This window comes from Ambystoma mexicanum, chromosome 3q, assembly GCF_040938575.1.
Source record: "Ambystoma mexicanum isolate Mex_15411 chromosome 3q, UKY_AmexF1_1, whole genome shotgun sequence".
NCBI lineage: Eukaryota > Metazoa > Chordata > Amphibia > Caudata > Ambystomatidae > Ambystoma > Ambystoma mexicanum.
The window spans coordinates 192,313,171-192,331,975 of record NC_090926.1 but is presented as its reverse complement, the minus strand read 5'-3'; the positions used below and the strand labels follow the sequence as shown (position 1 = coordinate 192,331,975).

At 47.7% G+C, this 18,805-nt stretch overlaps 1 protein-coding gene across 4 annotated transcripts in view; it reads right to left on the bottom strand.

The window, feature by feature from the left end:
• Positions 1–18,805, bottom strand: part of LOC138582307 (retinol dehydrogenase 16-like) — a 253,185-nt gene that overhangs the window by 7,933 nt on the left and 226,447 nt on the right. For all 4 annotated transcript variants that reach the window (XM_069653472.1, XM_069653474.1, XM_069653473.1 and 1 more), the window contains 2 exons: positions 4,872–5,130; positions 626–789 (listed from right to left, as the gene is read on the bottom strand). In XM_069653472.1, the coding sequence (XP_069509573.1) occupies positions 626–789; positions 4,872–5,130 (423 nt within the window). The remainder of the gene's footprint in view (positions 1–625; positions 790–4,871; positions 5,131–18,805) is intronic.

Sequence of the window (18,805 nt, the reverse complement as noted above, 5' to 3'; positions counted from 1 at the left end):
CGTACTTGCTAAATATTATTTATTATATGAACAAACAGGGGGAAGGGAGACTATTATGGATCCAAGGAACAAAAACACTTTTCTGACCTGAATCGGCATACTAATTTGGAAAATCTACCTTCTCTGTGTAATTTTACTCTCATTATTCACAAAATCTAGGTCCTACAAGACAACTCTGGCTAGTGTCATAATAATACAATGATGTCTATTTATACAAGTGTTGCCTGATAGGAGGGTTATCCTGTGGTGGGGGCTCTATCAGCGATGTCAGGAGGGAGAGGGAGGTTGTAGGAGCATTCAATGCAGCATTTACATTCTATGTTGTCCCTTCAAGGGACGAGGTAAACCGTGAAGAAGGAAGCTGCCTTCTCCACCACATAAAAAGCTGTTGGACTATATTAACTCCAGCTTTTCGAAAGGAAACCCTCTGATCCTCACCTAAACGCTCAAGGCCTGTGCTGCTGCTCCAAATCGTATGGACCAGGTCTGGCCTGCAGGCTAGGAAAATATCCACTGGCAGCCAAGTCGATTGATCAGCTATTTAACTGTAAATTCACTGGTGTAGAAACCTTGGAGTCTCATAAAGAGTGTCTTTAACAGTTCTGAAGGTAGGAGTACAACTCACCCTCATCGAAGTAGCTCTGCCCATAGCTCTGCTTGACCTCTGGCGATGCCTGCTCCCAAGCCTGCACCATTGAGCTCTGAATGACATTCTGACTTGCGAGGTCAGTCTTGAAGAAGCCTGGTTCTATCATCGTTACCTTCACACCGAAAGGCCTAAGCTCCCGTCTGAAATACAAAAAAGGTTGGACACTGTATTTAATGGAGATTTACACTTTCGATCCCATAGACCTATGCCCAACAACCACCTCCATAAGCTTCTCTCTGTCCATCAAACTGGTCATCTATATTGCCTTTCCACTATGCATCAGACCGGCATTTCATACACCTAGATAGTTAGCCAACTCCAGCAACTCACGCTGACAACATTAGCAAATGAACATCCTCAGCCTTGTTCCGCCCACAACACAACAACTCTCACTTAGCTGGAGATCCCCAAGACCATGAGTGGGGTTCCCTGTGCCAACGGCGACTGTTACAAATAGCACCAGTAGAAACAGGCCACTCTCCTATGCATCCAGGCCTCTATTGCCGCGTGTTTGCGCTGTTGCACCAGCCGCTCGTTGTTCCATGGCCCCTCTCTGATGGACTCCTTGTTGGCTGCACTCAGCGTAACGGTCCTTCCTAGTACGACAGCCCATTGACTCCTCTACGACGGCCCATTGACTCCTCTCCACCCGCATCATCTGTGCCACCCTTGCTGCCTGTCATCTCACACAGGGTTTCTTCACCAAGGGGCACCATTCCTGGGCCCTGTGGATCCTTCTCCTACATGCCCCTCCTCTCTGGAGAATTGTTTTCTTCCCTCCTGGGCTGAGGTGACCCATCCACCAGGGGCATCTGATGTTGCACCCCTCCTTGAATATCAAGAATGAGATTTTTCCTAGCAGAGGGACATTTTGGGTTGTGTTGCTTTCTACTCTGCCCTGAAAGAGGGTAAAGTGAAATAGAACTTATTTTAAGGGCAAGGCAGGAAGGGATTACAATGCAGCGGTCCATTGTGAACTGATCTTTTATGGTAGAAATTAACATGCTCTGAGCAGGGAGATTAGATCCTTTGCCCTCAGCAACATTTACTTTTGATCTCCTATTACTAATGTATCCAAACCATACCATAAGTGAGCTAAACTCCTTTTGCTATTATCAACTTCTTACTGGGATCTCTGGCTGATCTTTTCACCTAAGTTGGCCACACCCAATGTCCAGCTGCTTGCCCAGATTTTAGCCCCCCTTTAGCCACTATTGGGAACCCCTCTGAAGCTAAAAGCCTGTTTAAGCTTTCTTCCTGGAACTTCTGAACTCTGTTCAACAGTGTGCTCTGATATATAATCAAATATTTGATTAGCATGTCCAGCCATCACTTGGCAATCAAAACCCTGCACTAATTGACTGCCACCCCATTATCTCAACCCGAAAACAGCTAGTTTTAATGGAATCTCATCAAACCCTTGCACCCCTTGTCTACGCCATAGATGTCTCCCTGAATCATCCATTCAAGTCTACGTGCCAATCATCAGTGCTGACCAAACGCCTGTCCTCTTTCAGTCTCCTATGTAACAGCAACTCCTTTGTCTTTCATCAATGCCAGGTCTGCATTTTCCATACTACAAACCTCATCCTGGAACTTGGCTCACATATTCTTATGATCACCAAAATCCAAGTGTATGGAATCAAGTCCCCCATGCTCTCCGCTGTGTCTCCTCACTAAGCTCTTTCTGACATCAGATCAACTCCTGGCCACAAGCCTCTCTAGAAAAACATTCAGATAAACATGGTCAATCCCGAAATCCTCTATAGCAAAAACCTCACAGCAACTGTCCTTTTCTGGGGACAGTCCTACAAGCTGGCAAAATCATGTAGAATAGAACCATCTCACTAGTAATCTGGTCTGACCATAACCAAAGTCTATCCATCTCATCCACCACAAGCCCACCCACAAACACACCTACAACACGAACGTACATGGTTCAGATCCTGCAGAAAGATGGATTCAAATCAAATTCAAGAATCAACCAGTAGGGGCCATCTTGCAATTACCCCCTCTACATACACTACTAGCAGGCAACCCTCCCAACCAATGGCATAATGCACCAGTCTCATAAAAAGCACACCAAGGTCTCCTTTCATAAACAGATTTAATGATTCCCTCAAAAGGAATTTTTGGAAGTAAGAGACTGGAGCAAACATCAATACCCCTCTTGCAAACAAGCACAAAAAATTAGTTATGTTACACTAAAGCGAGAGAGGCAGACAATCTTCCTTACTCATCAAAACTCTGCAGACCTTCGTCTCCCCTGCATGATCCATCTCTTTGATCCCACAGACTCAATAGCTCATCCACATTATCTCTGCATTTATCATCTAAAAGGTAGGGAAAATATAAGACCATGGACTCATTCCTTCCTGGCAAACGATCTACTATTGGCTCTACCCCTTCGACCATTCCAAACATCCTTCCTTTTATTTATGTGACTTCCTAACATGTCTCGCAGAACTCCGCATACATGCTGCTCAAGCAGTGTGGCCAGCAAGATAATCTGATGACACACGTAGCTCTTCTATTACAGCTGCCCATACCGACATAATGGTTTGCCCGTTTAACAAATAAACACATCAACAGCTCATTGTCAATTGGATCAGTACCAAGTACAATGCAGTGCCCCCTAGTGACACCTTACTAAAACCGATTGCTGGATTTTATTGGTTAACCAGAATAATTGAAAAGGTTGTCTATGCCAACCTCCCAAAACATGTCTAAGACAACTCGCTCCTTGACCACCTTCAGCCAGGTTTTCACCCTTGCCACAGCACATAATGAGCTATGATCTCAGTGTGGGATGATACATTGCAACTGGCTGCCTTCGACACCGTCAAGCACCCAATCTTGCTATGAAAATTCCAATCAATTGCAGGGGTCCTAAAAACGTCATAAACTGGTTTACCTCTTTCCTGGAGTACACAAAATAGATGAGCGTGCCTTGCAGAATACCCAGAGCCCCCCCCCCCCACCTCTTACAACAGCTGCTCATCATCTACATTAGACTACTAAATAACATGTTGCGGTCACACCATCTCCTCTTCCACACTAATGCAGGCAACGTGCAGATTTACTTCTGTATCTAAGGGGGAACAGGCCAGTTTTTTGCGACCTTGAAAGGACTGTTTGACGTTGAACCCTGGACGAGCGTCAAACAACTGAAGCACAATGGATCCAAAATTGAATTCCTGGTAATAAGACCAACGCATTTTCTGAAACATTCTGCTCACCTTCGACCTTCTTTGGAGATCCAGTCACTGTAAAATCCATGCTTCATAACCACAGTCTTTTGTGGGATGCAGAAATGAGCCCGAACTGCCAAATCAGTATTGTGGTCAAAACGATTGCTGCCAGGTAACATAATGCTATTACAAATGATTCTCTCCTTATCCCGCTGACCATAGTAGTCAGAGCGCTTTTTAATTAAAGATTAAATCACTGCAATGCTCTTTGCGCAGGTGTCTCTGCTTACCAAATTAAGGTCCAGAAGGCAGCCTGCCGTGTGATCTTCACTTTAAAAAATAAAATCATCACCTGGTTTCTACCCATCTGAGAAGCGTTCACTAGCTCCCAGAGCAGGACAAAATAGAATTCAAGCTGCTGTGCATCGACTTGAGGAGTGTTTCCGCTTTGGCTCCCTCCTTGCTGTCTCCAAAATCCACCAACTTTCAAGATCCCACCCTTTTTTAATTTCCTTTATCTCACTGCAAGAGCAAACTGACAGATGATTCTCTATGCTGGCCCTCATCTTTGGAACGCGTCGCCTTCTCGTATAAGAGGCATGGATTAACTCATGCACTTCTGGACATAAATCAAAATGTTCCTTTCCTAACTGGCCGGATCGTCATCCTTCCTTGGACACTACTTCCCCTCGCTCTCTCCTTTTCTTCTCAATTGTCTGCCGCTCGACCTCCTCTTGTGGGTGCACTGTCACCTTAACACTTGATTCCCAGCACCAAGAGGCAATCCAGTTTGTGGTGTACACAATAAAACAATACACAAACCCCTGATGTTGTCTTGTTCTCCCTAGCAACCAATACGGACACCCAAATCACATAACTGCCATCCCACCAGTGAAACAACACTAAAAGGAGAAGTTCCAATCAAACCAAGTTAGTCAGATTGCATGAGAAATGTACTCTTTTTGGGGATGGGGCTGCCACCTCCTGCAATCCCAAGTACTTGATGAAAATATTGTGGTCACAATACATACCTCAGGCTGTCAGAAAATGCCTCCACTCCATATTTGGAAATGCTGTAACCACCACTGGAGAAGGCGACCCTCCCAAAGACGCTAGACACATTGACAATCCTGCCACGGGCTTTCCTAACCAGCGGGGCCATGCTCAAAGTCACATCAATCAGCCCTAGTAGGTTCACATTCAGCACCTTCTGGAAGTCATCTTTCGTCAGCCACTCGTTGGGTGCCACAGGGACTGCAATGCCAGCATTGTTCACAAGACCCCATAACCCTAGACAGCAAAAAAAAATGAAAAATGCCATATCTAGTGAGAGGTTTCCAAATGTATACAAATTGCTCTATCACAATTGATCGCGGGAGAATTGCTTGTAGGAAAACTGATCTAATTTATTAGGTCAATTAGGACATATATGCGGGGGGAAACCCCCCGCAACCCCTCACCCAATCCAAAAAACCCTGCAACCCACCACCCAATCCCCTTATATTATTTATTATCCCCAAACCACCCCACACAGCCCTCCAGATAAGGGGCGTATAGGGCCCTTTTACGCATTGAATTCTTGCCAGTACGCCACATTTCACTTTTAAATGCGTACCGTTTACGCAGGATTGTCACTGTAATTCTTGATTTTAAAAATTTCTCTTTCTGCCAGTAGATGGCACTGCAGCATGAAATTAATTTCTACTTCTGTGGGTTATAGGCAAGTAACAGAGGGGCTCAAAACTACAGCATTTTAGAAAAGTCAGCCAATGGAGAAGTCCACCTGTACTGCTGGCCTAATCCAAGCATGCGAAAGGCGTTTTACAGGTCAGCTACAAGGGGATCGTGGGAAGATGTAAAACTCCTAGCAGGTGGCTCTCATTTGAATACATGCCTGCTCGGTGAGTAACGTTAGAGAGACATTCAAACCATGACAACTCCACTCTATGCGCAGCGGAGAGCAATAGCCAAACAGGACAATGTGAATGCATCTAGGGGTTTTCAGGCTGAACAGAATAGGCCAATGTATTGCGCTGCAGTCTGTTTTAAGCACTCTCTATTGGGTGTTAAAGGAAGGAATGGTCCCGGATCACACATTTGTAGGTCAAATAAGGAAGCAGGTGGTAGAATCCAAACATGTGTGTTTCAAAGTCACCAAGTAGCTATTAGATGCCATCTCTGCCTTGGAGCAAAACCAATGCAGAGACAGCAAAACCTCCTCCAGCCCCCATCTACCCCCCCACACACACACAATAGCACTGGTTGCACACGAAAAAGGTCACATCACATTTGTGACACACTGGAAGCGATGTGGTAGGTTCAGTCGCAGGAGTTTTGCCAATAGAATACATTTTCAATCGAGTGCCTTTACAAATTGCATAACATCCCACACAGTTAGTTGCCATTATTACCCACAAAAACATCGTTGGTTAAAACAAACACGAAGTGCCAGCAAAATAGAGCAGTACACAGAGGTGCGTTATCAAACATTTTCAAATGGATAAGAATACACTACATAGAATTATAGTGCAGGAACTAAAAGGTGTCTTGTCGAAGCGGGGACCCTTTAGTTCCTGCACTATAATTCTTGTTCTTAGTTGGCACACAAAACCTTTTTGAACACCTGTGGTGAAAAGACTTGAACACAAATCTATATGAAATCCCTGCAGTGAGTAGGACCTCAAGAGCTGATGGTATTTTATTCTACTGTGCAAAGCTTGGAACCCTGTGCCTTTAATACAATCTCGTCTTTCCGTCGTATTTACTAGCAAAATCGCAATGTTGTTACTAAGTCCCAGCATTCAGGGGTTCTCTCAATGCTTGCCATCGCCTTTTTGGAGAGCTCACCCGACTCCGCTGCTCTTGAGCTTCTCTCCAGCCATGCCATCAGTGAGGAGTAGCTTGGGTCTCTAGGCCAACCTTCCAGCCATCACCTTTTTGTTTTGCTAAAGTCACCAGGAGTGGGACGGGTATGCCCAGACGTGGGTCCCGAGTCTGCCCGGCCTAGAGACCCAAGTTACTCCTCACTGATGATGCCCAACAAGGCTGAAACATGTCTGGGGATGCTTGTGGTCTCGTGCAGAAGGGATGTGACCTAGCAGTTCGGGCTGGACTGCCCCTTTTGGGGTAGGACCAAGCCTGAATTGCATATGGTTTTTTCCCCCTTCTGTAATGGCTTGGCAGGCTGCAAAACGATGGTCTGGCGGGTTGCCCAGAGCTATGCCCCTGGTTATGATTAATTCAAAACCTTCCAGCAATCACCTTTTTGTTTTGCTAAAGTCATCCCGAGTGGGACGTGTATGCCCAGACGTGGGTCCCAAATCTGCCCGGCCTAGAGACCCAAGCTACTCCTCACTGATGATGCCCAACAAAGCTGAAACATGTCTGGGGATGCTTGTGGTCTCGTGCATAAGGGATGTGACCTAGCAGTTCGGGCTGGACTGCCCCTTTTGGGGTAGGACCAAGCTTTATGGTTTTTCACCTTCTGTAATGGCTTGGCAGGCTAAAAAACTACGGTCTGGAGGGTTGCCCAGAACTATGCCCATGGTTAATATTAATTCAAAACCATCCAGCCATTACCTTTTTGTTCTGCATTCCAGATTGTACCTCATGTGTTTCTGCTGACCATTCTGCTTCCAAGTACTTTGTTTTAGTCCATCAAAGTCCTTTGCCCTAGCCCTTCATCATAGTGTTTCTCTTTCATCATAGTCCTTTCTCCTTTTCATTTTCCTTTATCATAGTCAAAGTCCATCATATTCCTCCTTTGTCCTGGTCCGTTACAGTGTTTTTCCTTTGTTCCAGTCCTTCATTAAAGTCCTTCACCTTTATCAAAGACCTTTTTCTTCATCATAGGCCTTCTCCTTTGTCATAATCTTTCATCCTATTGCTTCCTCATAGTCCTTCTCCTTCAACAAAGACCATCATCATTGTCTTTCATTATAGTGCTCCTTTGTTTTAGCCCTTCATCATAGCCTTCACTCTTAGCTCTTCGCCTTCACTATAGTCCTTCATCGTTCTCCATCATAATCCGCCTCTTTTGTCGTAGGCCCTGTCCTAGTCCTTCTCCTTTATAATCTGTTGCCCTAGTCCTTCATCCCAGTCTTTCTCCATCATAGTCCTTCTTTGTCATTGTCCTTTGTCATCACAGTCCTACTCCTTCATACCTTCATAGTTGCCCTTTGGCACCATGCTTTACTATAATCCTCCTTTACAGTACTTTGTTTTAGATCTCCTTCATCGTATTCTTCTCCTAATTTCTTGTCCTAGTCCTCCTCCTCCGTCAGAGTCCTTCTCTTCTGTCCTAGTCCATCTCTTAAAAAAAAACGTAAGGTTGATGGCTGGAAGGTTTATGAATAAACATGTCTGGGGTTGCTTGTGATCTTGTGCAGAATGGACGTGATCATGCATTTTGGGCTTGACTGTCTTTTTTGGGAGGGGCAAATTCTGATTTGCATATGGTCTTTCCCCTTCTGTAATGACATAGCAGGCTGACAAAATGATGGTGCAGTGGGTTGGCCAGAGCATTGCTTGTGGTTTTTGATTCATGCAGAACCATCATTCTTCTTTTTTCTAACGGTCCCTATCTGTCAGTCTCTCATTCTAGTCCTTTCTGATTATAGTCCTTCATGATAGTCCTTTGTTGTCATTGTCCTTGGTCATCACAATCCTAGTCCTTCACCACAGCGCTTTGTTATAGCCTTCTCCCTCCTTCATCAAAGCCCTTTATTGTAGTCCTGCTCCTTCGTCCTAGTCCTACTCCATCATAATCCTTTGTACTAGTCCTTCTCCATCATGATCCTTTATTATGGTCCTATGCTTTTGTACTGGTCCTTTTCCATAGTCCTTCATTCTAGTCCTTATCCATCTCGTTTGTCCTGGTCCTTTTCCATAGTCCTTCATCCTAGTCTTTATCCATCGTAATCTTTTGTTTTTGTCTTTTTGCTTTGTCAGTGTTCATTACAGTCCTTTGTCATAGACCTCCTTCATCCTAGTCATTCTCCTTTCTCATAGTGTTAGTCATAGTCCTTGGTTATAGTTCTTCTCCTTGTCCATGATTCTTGTTAAGTCCCTTGTCCATGATTCTTGTTAAAAGTCCTCCTCATTGCTTACAGTCCCTCATCATGGTCCTTCATCTTAGTCTTTTTCCTCATCTAGTCCTCGTTTGTGACAGTCCTTCATACTAGTCCTTCTCCTTCATTAGAGTCTTGCGTCCTAGCGTCCTTAATCATAGTCCTTCTTGTTCATAGTCCTTTGTCGTAGTCCTTCTTGATCATAGGGCCTCATTATGAGTTTGGAGGTAAGTAACCGTCCTTACCGGCAAGGAGCAAATACGGTGTCCATGTAGTAAAGAGCCCACTAATAGAGGGCTATTATGAGTTCGCGTTCACAAGCTTTGCGCCATGCCGGTAATGACATTATCGCCATGCCGCTAAAGTCCATAAAATGGCCCTTAGCGGTATCATTGAAAGAGCAGATAGCACTACCGGCATCAATGAACGCAGCATTAGTGGTGACCGCTATCAGCGGTGACCGCTAATAGTGGTGACTGCTAAATAAGAGGAACCGGAAGCAGCGTCATCGCACAGGAACGGGAAAGAGCACGGCAGCCATCTTGAAAACACACAATCCATTGCAATCCTCCAGACACAGGACCTGCATCATCACGACAGCAGACCCAACTTCATATACCACTACATCAGCATGGCCAAGGCCCTGAAGAAAGGTGCTGCGCGCCTTTGCAAGGTGTTTTGCAGAGGAGGAGTTTAACATGCTCACGGACACCCTTGCAGAAAATGCGGATGTCATGTTTGCGGCAGATATGAGTCGACCTGCCAATATGAGGAAGGAGGAGATCTGGGAGGAGGTGGCACATAATGTCAGTGCGGTCGGTACCACCCCTGCACCGTGAAGGATGTGCGTAAGCGCTGGGACGACCTGCACCTACGCGTCAGGAACATTCTGGCAGTTAACAGGAGCCGGGCCATGGCAACAGGTGGCACAGCAAGCTCACCAATCAAGACGACTCGCTGGGAGGAAACATGTGCCAGGACAATTGGGATGGAGTCAATTGAGGGAGTGGGAGAAATGGAGCGGGGAGTGCCGTCATCAGCAGATCGAGGTGAGTGTCCACACAAACCACTGTAATGCAAAGCATGATGATGTCCCACAAATGTGACAGTGAAATGAGCCAATGCATGGACCATCACTCACATGTACACAACCCTGCCTATAGGCTGTCCCCAGCACCATCACATCCACATATATCCAGCACCTCAAAGCTATACCTGACACACACCGCACAAGCATGTAAACGTCATGTGTCACACTGCACGCATTGCACAACTGGAAGGCACGTCACACAGTATACACCACCTCATACATGTGTGACCCAGACGTATGCCTGCATGACCCACCCATATGGCAAGCAACCTGTATGTCACAACTCCAAAACCAAATCCCCTAAAATGTGTTTAACTGCAACAATACCAATATATGCATGATGCACAGTGCTTAATTTGTAAAAAAATAAGTGCCAGTGCCCAAAAAATATTGACCCCTTAATGCCGGGCGCGGCCCCGCCCAACAGTGCGGATGTGTGGCCCGCGCCAGTTCAGTGCTAGACCTACCTGGATCGGCCCACCACCAGCCCACAACCCCGCTCCAGCGCAACACGTGAAAACCATCATTCACCACACTCTAGGATAGACTTTAAACCCCAATCAATCACCCAACTGTAGTATGGAGGCCCTCGACGCGGAATCACTTTGCTCCAGTACAAACCTTCAAAATCACCATTCAATCACCCCACTCTAGGATAAGACATTAAGCCAGGCTGGCATTCATAACACTGTCCATCACCAAGCGGCAAGACTAGTGCATAGCCAAGAAACTTGAAATGGCGGCTGATGACTGGACTTGATTCCTCTGCTCTGCTGACTAGTCTGCTTCAACATTATTATTGCGGAGGCCGCGCGCGGGCCACCAATGCACCATATTATCCACACGGCGGCGCAATAATAATGTATTATGCGGCATGATTGATTCAATCAATTCATGCCTACATTATTATTCCGGCGGCCGCCATATCCAAGGCGGTCAGGGCCGGCGCAATAATAATGTAGGCATCATGACCACCGCAATAATAATGTAGGCATGATTGATTCAAATTCAATTCATGTCTACATTATTATTGTGGCAGCCGCGGGCCACGGCCACAATATCCATTCAACGGGGCTACATTATTATTACGGCGGGCGGCCGCAGGCCACCATATCCACGGCGGCCGGGGCCGCCCGCCGCAATAATAATGTAGGCATGAATGATCATTGATTCAATAAATTCATGCTCATGCCTACATTATCATTGCGGCGGCCGCGGGCCACGGCCACCATATCCGGCCCCAACACGGATTATCACTCACTCATTCTGGCACTCTTGGGTCACATGTTTATTGACTGAGATTTACATCACCCGCTTTAAATAAACCCCAGAGTTACACATCCAAGCATTACAACACACGTTTTTGCCTTTTTTCTGGCAAATGTGAGAACGTGTTTGATGCCGCGTTTTTGAACCAGGGTGTACGGTAATCCCATTTGAAAACGGTGCGCTTAAAGACAAAAAAAAACGCAAATGTAGTTTGTGAGTAGTAAACCAGTGTTTCACAATCGGCCACAAAAGTAGAGGGTCACTCAGTGGCAACGTATTCGCCATGGAAGCAAGACTACACGAAACAGCACAGGTTCGATCCCCGGGTCCGAGCTTAGAAACCTCTGGGTTTTTAAGCGCATTATAAAAACGCAACAAGACAAAAAAAAACAATTATGATACTGAAAAACAAACAATACCTGTAACAACACCTCCATGCCCGGGGGCTGTGAGCGCTTTAAAAAATGCTAAATAAATAAACAGCCCAGCAATAATTGCTTGCGGCGCGAGAAACTAATCCATCATCTATATTGAGGTGATGAAGATGACATCATACATCTTTTGTGGCACTTACCTGGAAGGGACGCCAACGAAGTGTACTCAAACATGTATAAATGGGGTTTATAGAAAAAAAGGTCGCGTTTGATCCCGTGTGAGGGGAGTACACCCGCCACATCCACATTTCAGCTGTGTCTTCAGTGCTATTAGTGCGTCATTATGGGATGCCCCCCAACCTCTTCTAGTGTCCCAAATGCCAGCACTTTATGCTGAAGCAGGCTCCACTCCCCTACTGTGCACCTCGTTTATCAACTGTCTTTATTTCTGTTAATTGATGGTAGTTAGCCACTGTAAAAGAATTAGGAACAATAGTGGGAGAACAGTGTGCGCCAGGTTTGCTGAAGTAATTCAGTTTCGGCAGATGCGTTGGGCTGCAATCTGCCCCCATGGCAAGTCAGCAGTTCTCGCTGCAACCCCCCACCCCTCCAAGGAGGTAGGAACTGGCTTTCATGCTACTGGGTGCGAGAAACGTTGTCAGTTTGCCAAAACAGCAGCTGTATTGGAGGGGACTTCACGTGCCCTTAGTTGGACACCATCACAAACAGGAAATGACGTATGCCCTTTGAATATATTGATAGGGAAGGGACTTCACACCTTTTTCACCCTGACAACATCACAGAAAGTGGACTGTTAACTCGTCTGCATTCTTCTGCAGCTTCCAATGTGTATGTACCTTCTCTATTTACAGCGCTTTTGCGAAAGCGCTATTTCAGTAACAAATCATTATCAATAAACCTGCTTTGTATAGATTTATGGGAGATTTTGACATTGTTTATTACATTTGCAGTACCTTCAGAGAAAGCACTGAAACTTGCGTCCTATGACTAAACGCTTGTCAGAAAGGAGCACTGCACGTCCCCTTTATCTGTTCTGGCTCTCTTGGAAACAGGCTTTGAAAAAAGAAACCCCGGGGCTGATGTTTACTCGTGAAGAGGTGATAAATCGTGTTTTATAGCACGTTTGTTCGTGTCAACACAGCGGAAAGTCCACGCGGGAAGTGCCGTTTCTGACATAATGAAAGGCTGCAGCCTGCTTTGAAGAGGCTATACGCCACTTCATCTCTCATGGCACGCAGCGTCCATCCACTCACACTGCCTCTAATAATACCTCTAGCCGTTTAACACACCCGCATCAATGAAAAGGTCGGCAGAGGTTCCCAAATTCTCATTAATAAAACCTGGCAGGTTGCTGACATTTTAAAAAGCCAAAAGCGGTCAGAGCATGCGAGCGCAAGGCACAGGCAGAAGCTGTAGCTGGGAGAAACGCGGCGCGGGCCTTCATTTTAGAAAGTGGGGGTGTTGGATGGATGTCCGTGTCTGCTGGACATCATGGCTGTCAGGTTAAGCATGATGCATCTGCTTATTGCGGGCGGCCGCAGGCCACCATATCCACGGCGGCCGGGGCCGCCGCATGTAGGCATGAAGAAGGGAGGCTCATATCATGATCGGATGGGCTGCTGCAGCTTTTACTTACATTATTATTGCAGCGCCGGCGGGCCACGGGCCCGGCACCATATCCACGGCAGCGGCCGCGGAGCCGCCGCAATAATAATGTAATGTAGGCCCGGCGGCAGCCGACAAGATGATACAAAATATTTGCAAACAAAAAATGCATCATTTTTTTTCACAGTCCAGAAAGAAATTACTTACTGTGCTGGAAATTAAACATACATGAAGCAACTAGGCAATAGACCTTCTAGGCCGTAATGCACGTCACGGGACCACACGTGCGTGCAAGGAAGCTGAGGGAGGCTCTGCTCTCACGAGTCACTGCAGCCAGTGAACCACGCCTTAACAACAAGTGAAGGTGGCGCCACTCAACAGACCCACGTGACCACACCCCTCCACCCCACGTCACCATGTCATTTCAGTGGCTAGCAAGAAGAACAGCCAATGAAAACTATACATTCTGTGTTACTATACAGAATGTATCAAACACAACAGAATGTTGGTTTTCATTGGCTGTCCTTGTTGTGAACTCCCAGGCCCAGCCAGGCTGAGGCCCTGCAAAGCAATGAATGATTTATGATGGAAGCTAAAGCTTGCAGGAAAGAAAGTTGAACAACAAAGCAATTGCAACGAATCCGAAGCCGTGGCCGAATACGTGGCCAGCCACCCAATCATGTTCCGGTGCCCAAAAAAGACTGCCGGTGTGGGCCACCGGCAACCACTGGCACAAATGATGATGCATATACAACCATCACTGATGCTGTCCCTCTCTCTGTCCCCCACAGGCTCACAATCTGACAGCGAGGGCCAGGACTCTGCAGCGCAGGCCACGACACCCTGTAAGAAGGCCAGGGGCACGGTAGGAGACAACAGGGCCACTGACACTGCGAAAGTGCCCACACCAGCTGCTACCACCGCACAGGAGCCAGTGGCAGATGGGTCACTGTCCGCTGCCAACAGTTCTGCTGGTGAAGCAGCTGCCACCGCACCCCTGACAGACGATGAGGTACACAGCCAAACATCCGGATCACATGGCACACCCAGGCCGCAGCTGTCACCCCACCTCACCCCACACAGCACACCCAACGCCAGCAGCCATGAGCAGTCTGGAGGGGAGTCATGGCCAGGGAGCTTGAGCCCCACAGAGAGCACACATGATGTGGGACCCTTGGCGCATGCTGCATCCACCTCCACTGGTGTCAGGGACGGAGAGCTGAGAATGGCACTCATGGAACAGCGCCAGGAGGAGCTCACAGCGCTGGTCGGACAGCACGTGACCGAAGGTGCCCTGGCAAGGCAGGAGTGCCGCGAATACACTGCAGCCATTAAAGTTGTGATATAAGAGAGTACGACTCGCATCTGCGATAAGTTGTCTGCTGTGAGGCAGGGCCTCAGCCGCATTGCAGATGCCATTGGAGGCCCAGCATCCCGCAGAGGGACTGGAGCAAGCGAGCACGTGCTCCTCTGCCAGCTCCACGCAGACCAGCCCCCTGCAGAGGTCCGCGCAGACCTTGCGCCGGTCAGACATGCCGCCACCCAAGGCTGGTAGAGGACATGGAAAGTAGGGGCAACCTGTTAATGGCAACTGTTGCAGACTCATGCTGCATTGAAATGCACACCATGTGTGGGGTAGTTCTGGGGGGAGTGGGAGGGGGAAGAGGGTGTGTGGGGTAGTTTTGGGGGAGGGGGAGGGTAGGAGGGTGTGTGGGGTGGAGGGTTAGAGCACTTTGTATATACTTCATGTTTAATTCACCCGTTGTGCCAAGAAAAATCACATGACTGGACATTGGTTATTGTGCATGTGTGCTTTATTGGGTAACAGTGCGCAGTGTCCATGCCCCCCCCCCCACCTAGTACCCTGAGTCCCACCTCCATGGCACGCTCCGCATCCATGTGTCTTAGAAATATTGGTCTATCACATTGTGGCACACAGCACGTCCCTCCTGTGCATCGCCACCTGCCTGACGTGCAACCCCATCTTCTTCCTCTTCCTCATCCTCACCTGGTGCATGCTGGTCAATGTCAGGTGGCAATGGTACGTTTCTCCGGATGCACATATTGTGCAGCATGGCACAGACCATGGTGATCTTTCCCACCTTCTCAGGCCCTTAAAGGAGTGCGCAACCAGACCTGCTGAGGCCAAAGGTCTGCTCGATCACCACACGGTTACGGGTATGGGCACGATTGTAGTCCTCTTCGTGCCTGTTCTGCGGGTTCCGGACAGGGGTGAAGAGCCACCTCTTCAAGGGATAGCCAGCATCACCTGCATGGGTGCAACATTGGGTATGTGTAAGTGATTTCATGAAATGACACCTGTACTCGTCACTCACATGCCTGCACTTATTTGTTGTTCACATCCACAAATCCCTGCATGAATGGAGACATTCCAACTATCCACAATGTGTGAAGTCACATGGTCCACAGGTGTGGGTTGCATCGTCTAGTTGATGCAGAGTGTCCACTTAATTGCCAGTGTTCATGCACTGTGGTTGCCTACGGCAGTAGTTGCTATGATCTATGTGATGTGTAGTTAATCGTATGCATTCATCCTGGCACAGTTGCCACCAGTCTCATCACGATCTGCCATTCCACGCTTGATGTTCTCATGCTGGCATGCTGCGCTTCTGTGGTGGTGTGCCAGTGACAATCTGTGTATTGGCTTTGTGTGATTCATTTGTGCGCACTCATGGACGCATGTCCGGTGTAGTGCTGTTCAGCGGTCATTTGCATTGGGCATACTGACAGCATGTTGCTGCATTGTGTTGCAGAGGGTACGGTCTGATGATGTGCAGTGTACGTGTTGATGGATATGGCATGGTTGCAGTACTGGCATGTTGTCATTGTTGTGCAGTTTACGTCTTTCATATTGATTTCAGGTGTCAAGTTCAGTCTAGGATGCTTTGGGGCACAGTGTATTGCAGTATGGGATTTGTCCAGTCGCACACGCAATGCCACCCAGGTGAGGTATGCATCTCTACCCCCCCAATCTCACCCAGGTGGAGTATGCATCTCTACCCCCATTACACTGCCATGTGCTTGCCATGCAACTCATCAAGCAGCCAGGCACTACGTTCAGCATGTCGGTCCATGTAGCGTGGTCTCGTGGAGTTCCGCTGGACCATTTAATCATGGGTTTATCCGAGATATCGGGCACAACAATGTGTGATGATCTTGCTTGGGTCACATTCCATTTGCACATTGATGGAGTGGTATTGCTTGCGATTGCGGTACACCACCTCCATGGCGTGTGGGACCACCAACTCCACCTGGGTGCAGTCGAGGACACCAATACAATCAAGCATGCCTCCCAGTGCATGGAAGCCAACCTTTGTATAAAATATCTCCTGGGGAGTCCGTGGTAGGGATATGTAGTCATTTGTGTGCTTCAGGAGGGCATCCTGCACTTAGTTGAGCATGCGAGAAAATAAGGGTTATGATATGCCATGCATGTGCCCCACTGTGTGCTGGTAGGTGCCGGTGGCAAGGAAGTGGAGCACCGACACTACCTTCAGCAGAGGGGGGGATGGCGGTGCGTATTTCAAAGAGGCTGACATTGTCGTCATGCATCATGTCCATAATGGTGGTGATGGTGTCCCGATACAGACGTTACAGAGTGTGGATCTGCCCAGGGTTTGGTTGAATGGACTGGCTCTGATGCGAGGGATTGGGGCTGCCTGCGTGGTACCACTGGCTGCACTGGTGGGGCATGCTGGGCCTTTCTCACCCTCCATCTCCTGCATCTCCTCTGTGGTGCCTACTGTTGTAGTTGTTGCTGGTGTAGCAATGCAAGCATGTTCTCCAGCCCCAGCATTGCTACTACTAGTGGAATCATTTTGGTGTGGCAAAGGGTGTTTTGTGTGGGTGTGCTCCTTTTGTGCTGGCCCAGACTCCATTGCCTCCACCTGTGCTGATTGTGTGCACCTGTGGCAGTTGGGAACACTGCACATAGCAGTTTTTTATGGGTGGTTCGCGATGCTGGTATTGCCGGCATGCCGGTATCCCTTATTAGCGCCTTCATGATGCCGGTATTTGCATGTTCGCCTGACTTGTGATGTCCTCCTGTTAGCAGCATCCCGGTATTGCTGGCCTGAAGGCCTGCGTTCCCACGCCCTTGCCGCTATTAGAGGCACCGTTATTAGCGGTGCCTCTAACACCGGGTTCTTAGGTCGGAATAGCCCGGAGCGGTATGCGATGCCGGTACCGGCATTGTTTTTCCATTACCTCTAAACTCATAATGAGGCCCATAGACTTTTGTCCTAGACCTGCCCATTAGCCCTTCACCCTAGTCCTAATTTGTCACAATCATACATCCTATTCCTTCATCCTATTCCTTCTCCTTCACCATGGTCTTGATTTGTAGCCGTACTCTTTCATAACGGTTTAGTCCTTCTCCTTCACCATAGTCATTTTCCTTCATCAAAGACCTTAATCGTAGTCTCATTATAGTTTGTTTACTTTGTTTTAGCCCATCATCATAGCTCTCAGTCATAATACTTCTCCTTTTCACCTGTGACAAGTTCTTCATTACCGGAGTCTTCGCTGGATGTAGGTTCAGGTGATTCCACTGGCAGAGGGTTGGTACCTTTCTACTTCACTGGTCTTCAATCTTTGACGAGCTAGGGTCTATCACCGGAGGAAGCCACTATGCCCTCCAAGGAACAGCTAAGGCAAGAGGTGCCCGCCCGTGACAGTCCAAGATGAGGGAAAAAGCCTGACTGGCTGAAAAAAACATTATATCAATGTTCCAATCTTGTGATGTTGTTCCAGAATCCTGATAGGGATTGTATACCGTGAATGCCAGGTGTAGTAATCCCAAATTACCTAGCAGTTGGGTATGAATAGTACCACATGAATATCAGGGGCACAGAGTTCTTTCAGGCATCAGAAAAGAACCCAGCAATGGAGGAATGGATGACAAGTCTGTGAGAATGTCGAGTAAGTAGCAACGGCAAGGAAGTAGTGGCTGCAGAGAGGGCACAACAAAAGGAAAGCTGGGTAGAGAATGAGGAATAGCAGGGCTGCAAGGCAAGCTGCATTGAGGAGAAAGTTGTGCGCAGGCAAAATAGGAAAAAACGCTGCGTGCGAGAAAAGTAGACAAAGGCGGAATACTTTGTGAGAAACCTGAAGGTGTCTCACCCGCTATTCCCTGGAGATCTGTCATCCAGATGGCCAGGGCACGGCCATCGCTATTGGATCCAGTTCCTGGGGGTGGACCAGTGGGGAGGATCACCTGGATGGGGGTCTTCGGGGAGTGGAAGTGGGACACAGAATGGTGAGACACGGGTACCCACTTCCTTATAACACCTTTTCCCCATCCTACCCCATAGGATATTTAGAAGCTCTACTCCCCTCAACCCCCTTTCCGACACAAACACTTTCTTACACCGTGAAAGACAACAGACTAACACCAGAGCCGTTTATCTGACATGTCCCAACACAAGGGTCAGGCAATATTCAATAACTACACACACCCGACGGCCCTTTCCCTTCCCCACAGGGATAAAAGGCAGAGCACACTTTGAGCAAGGCCA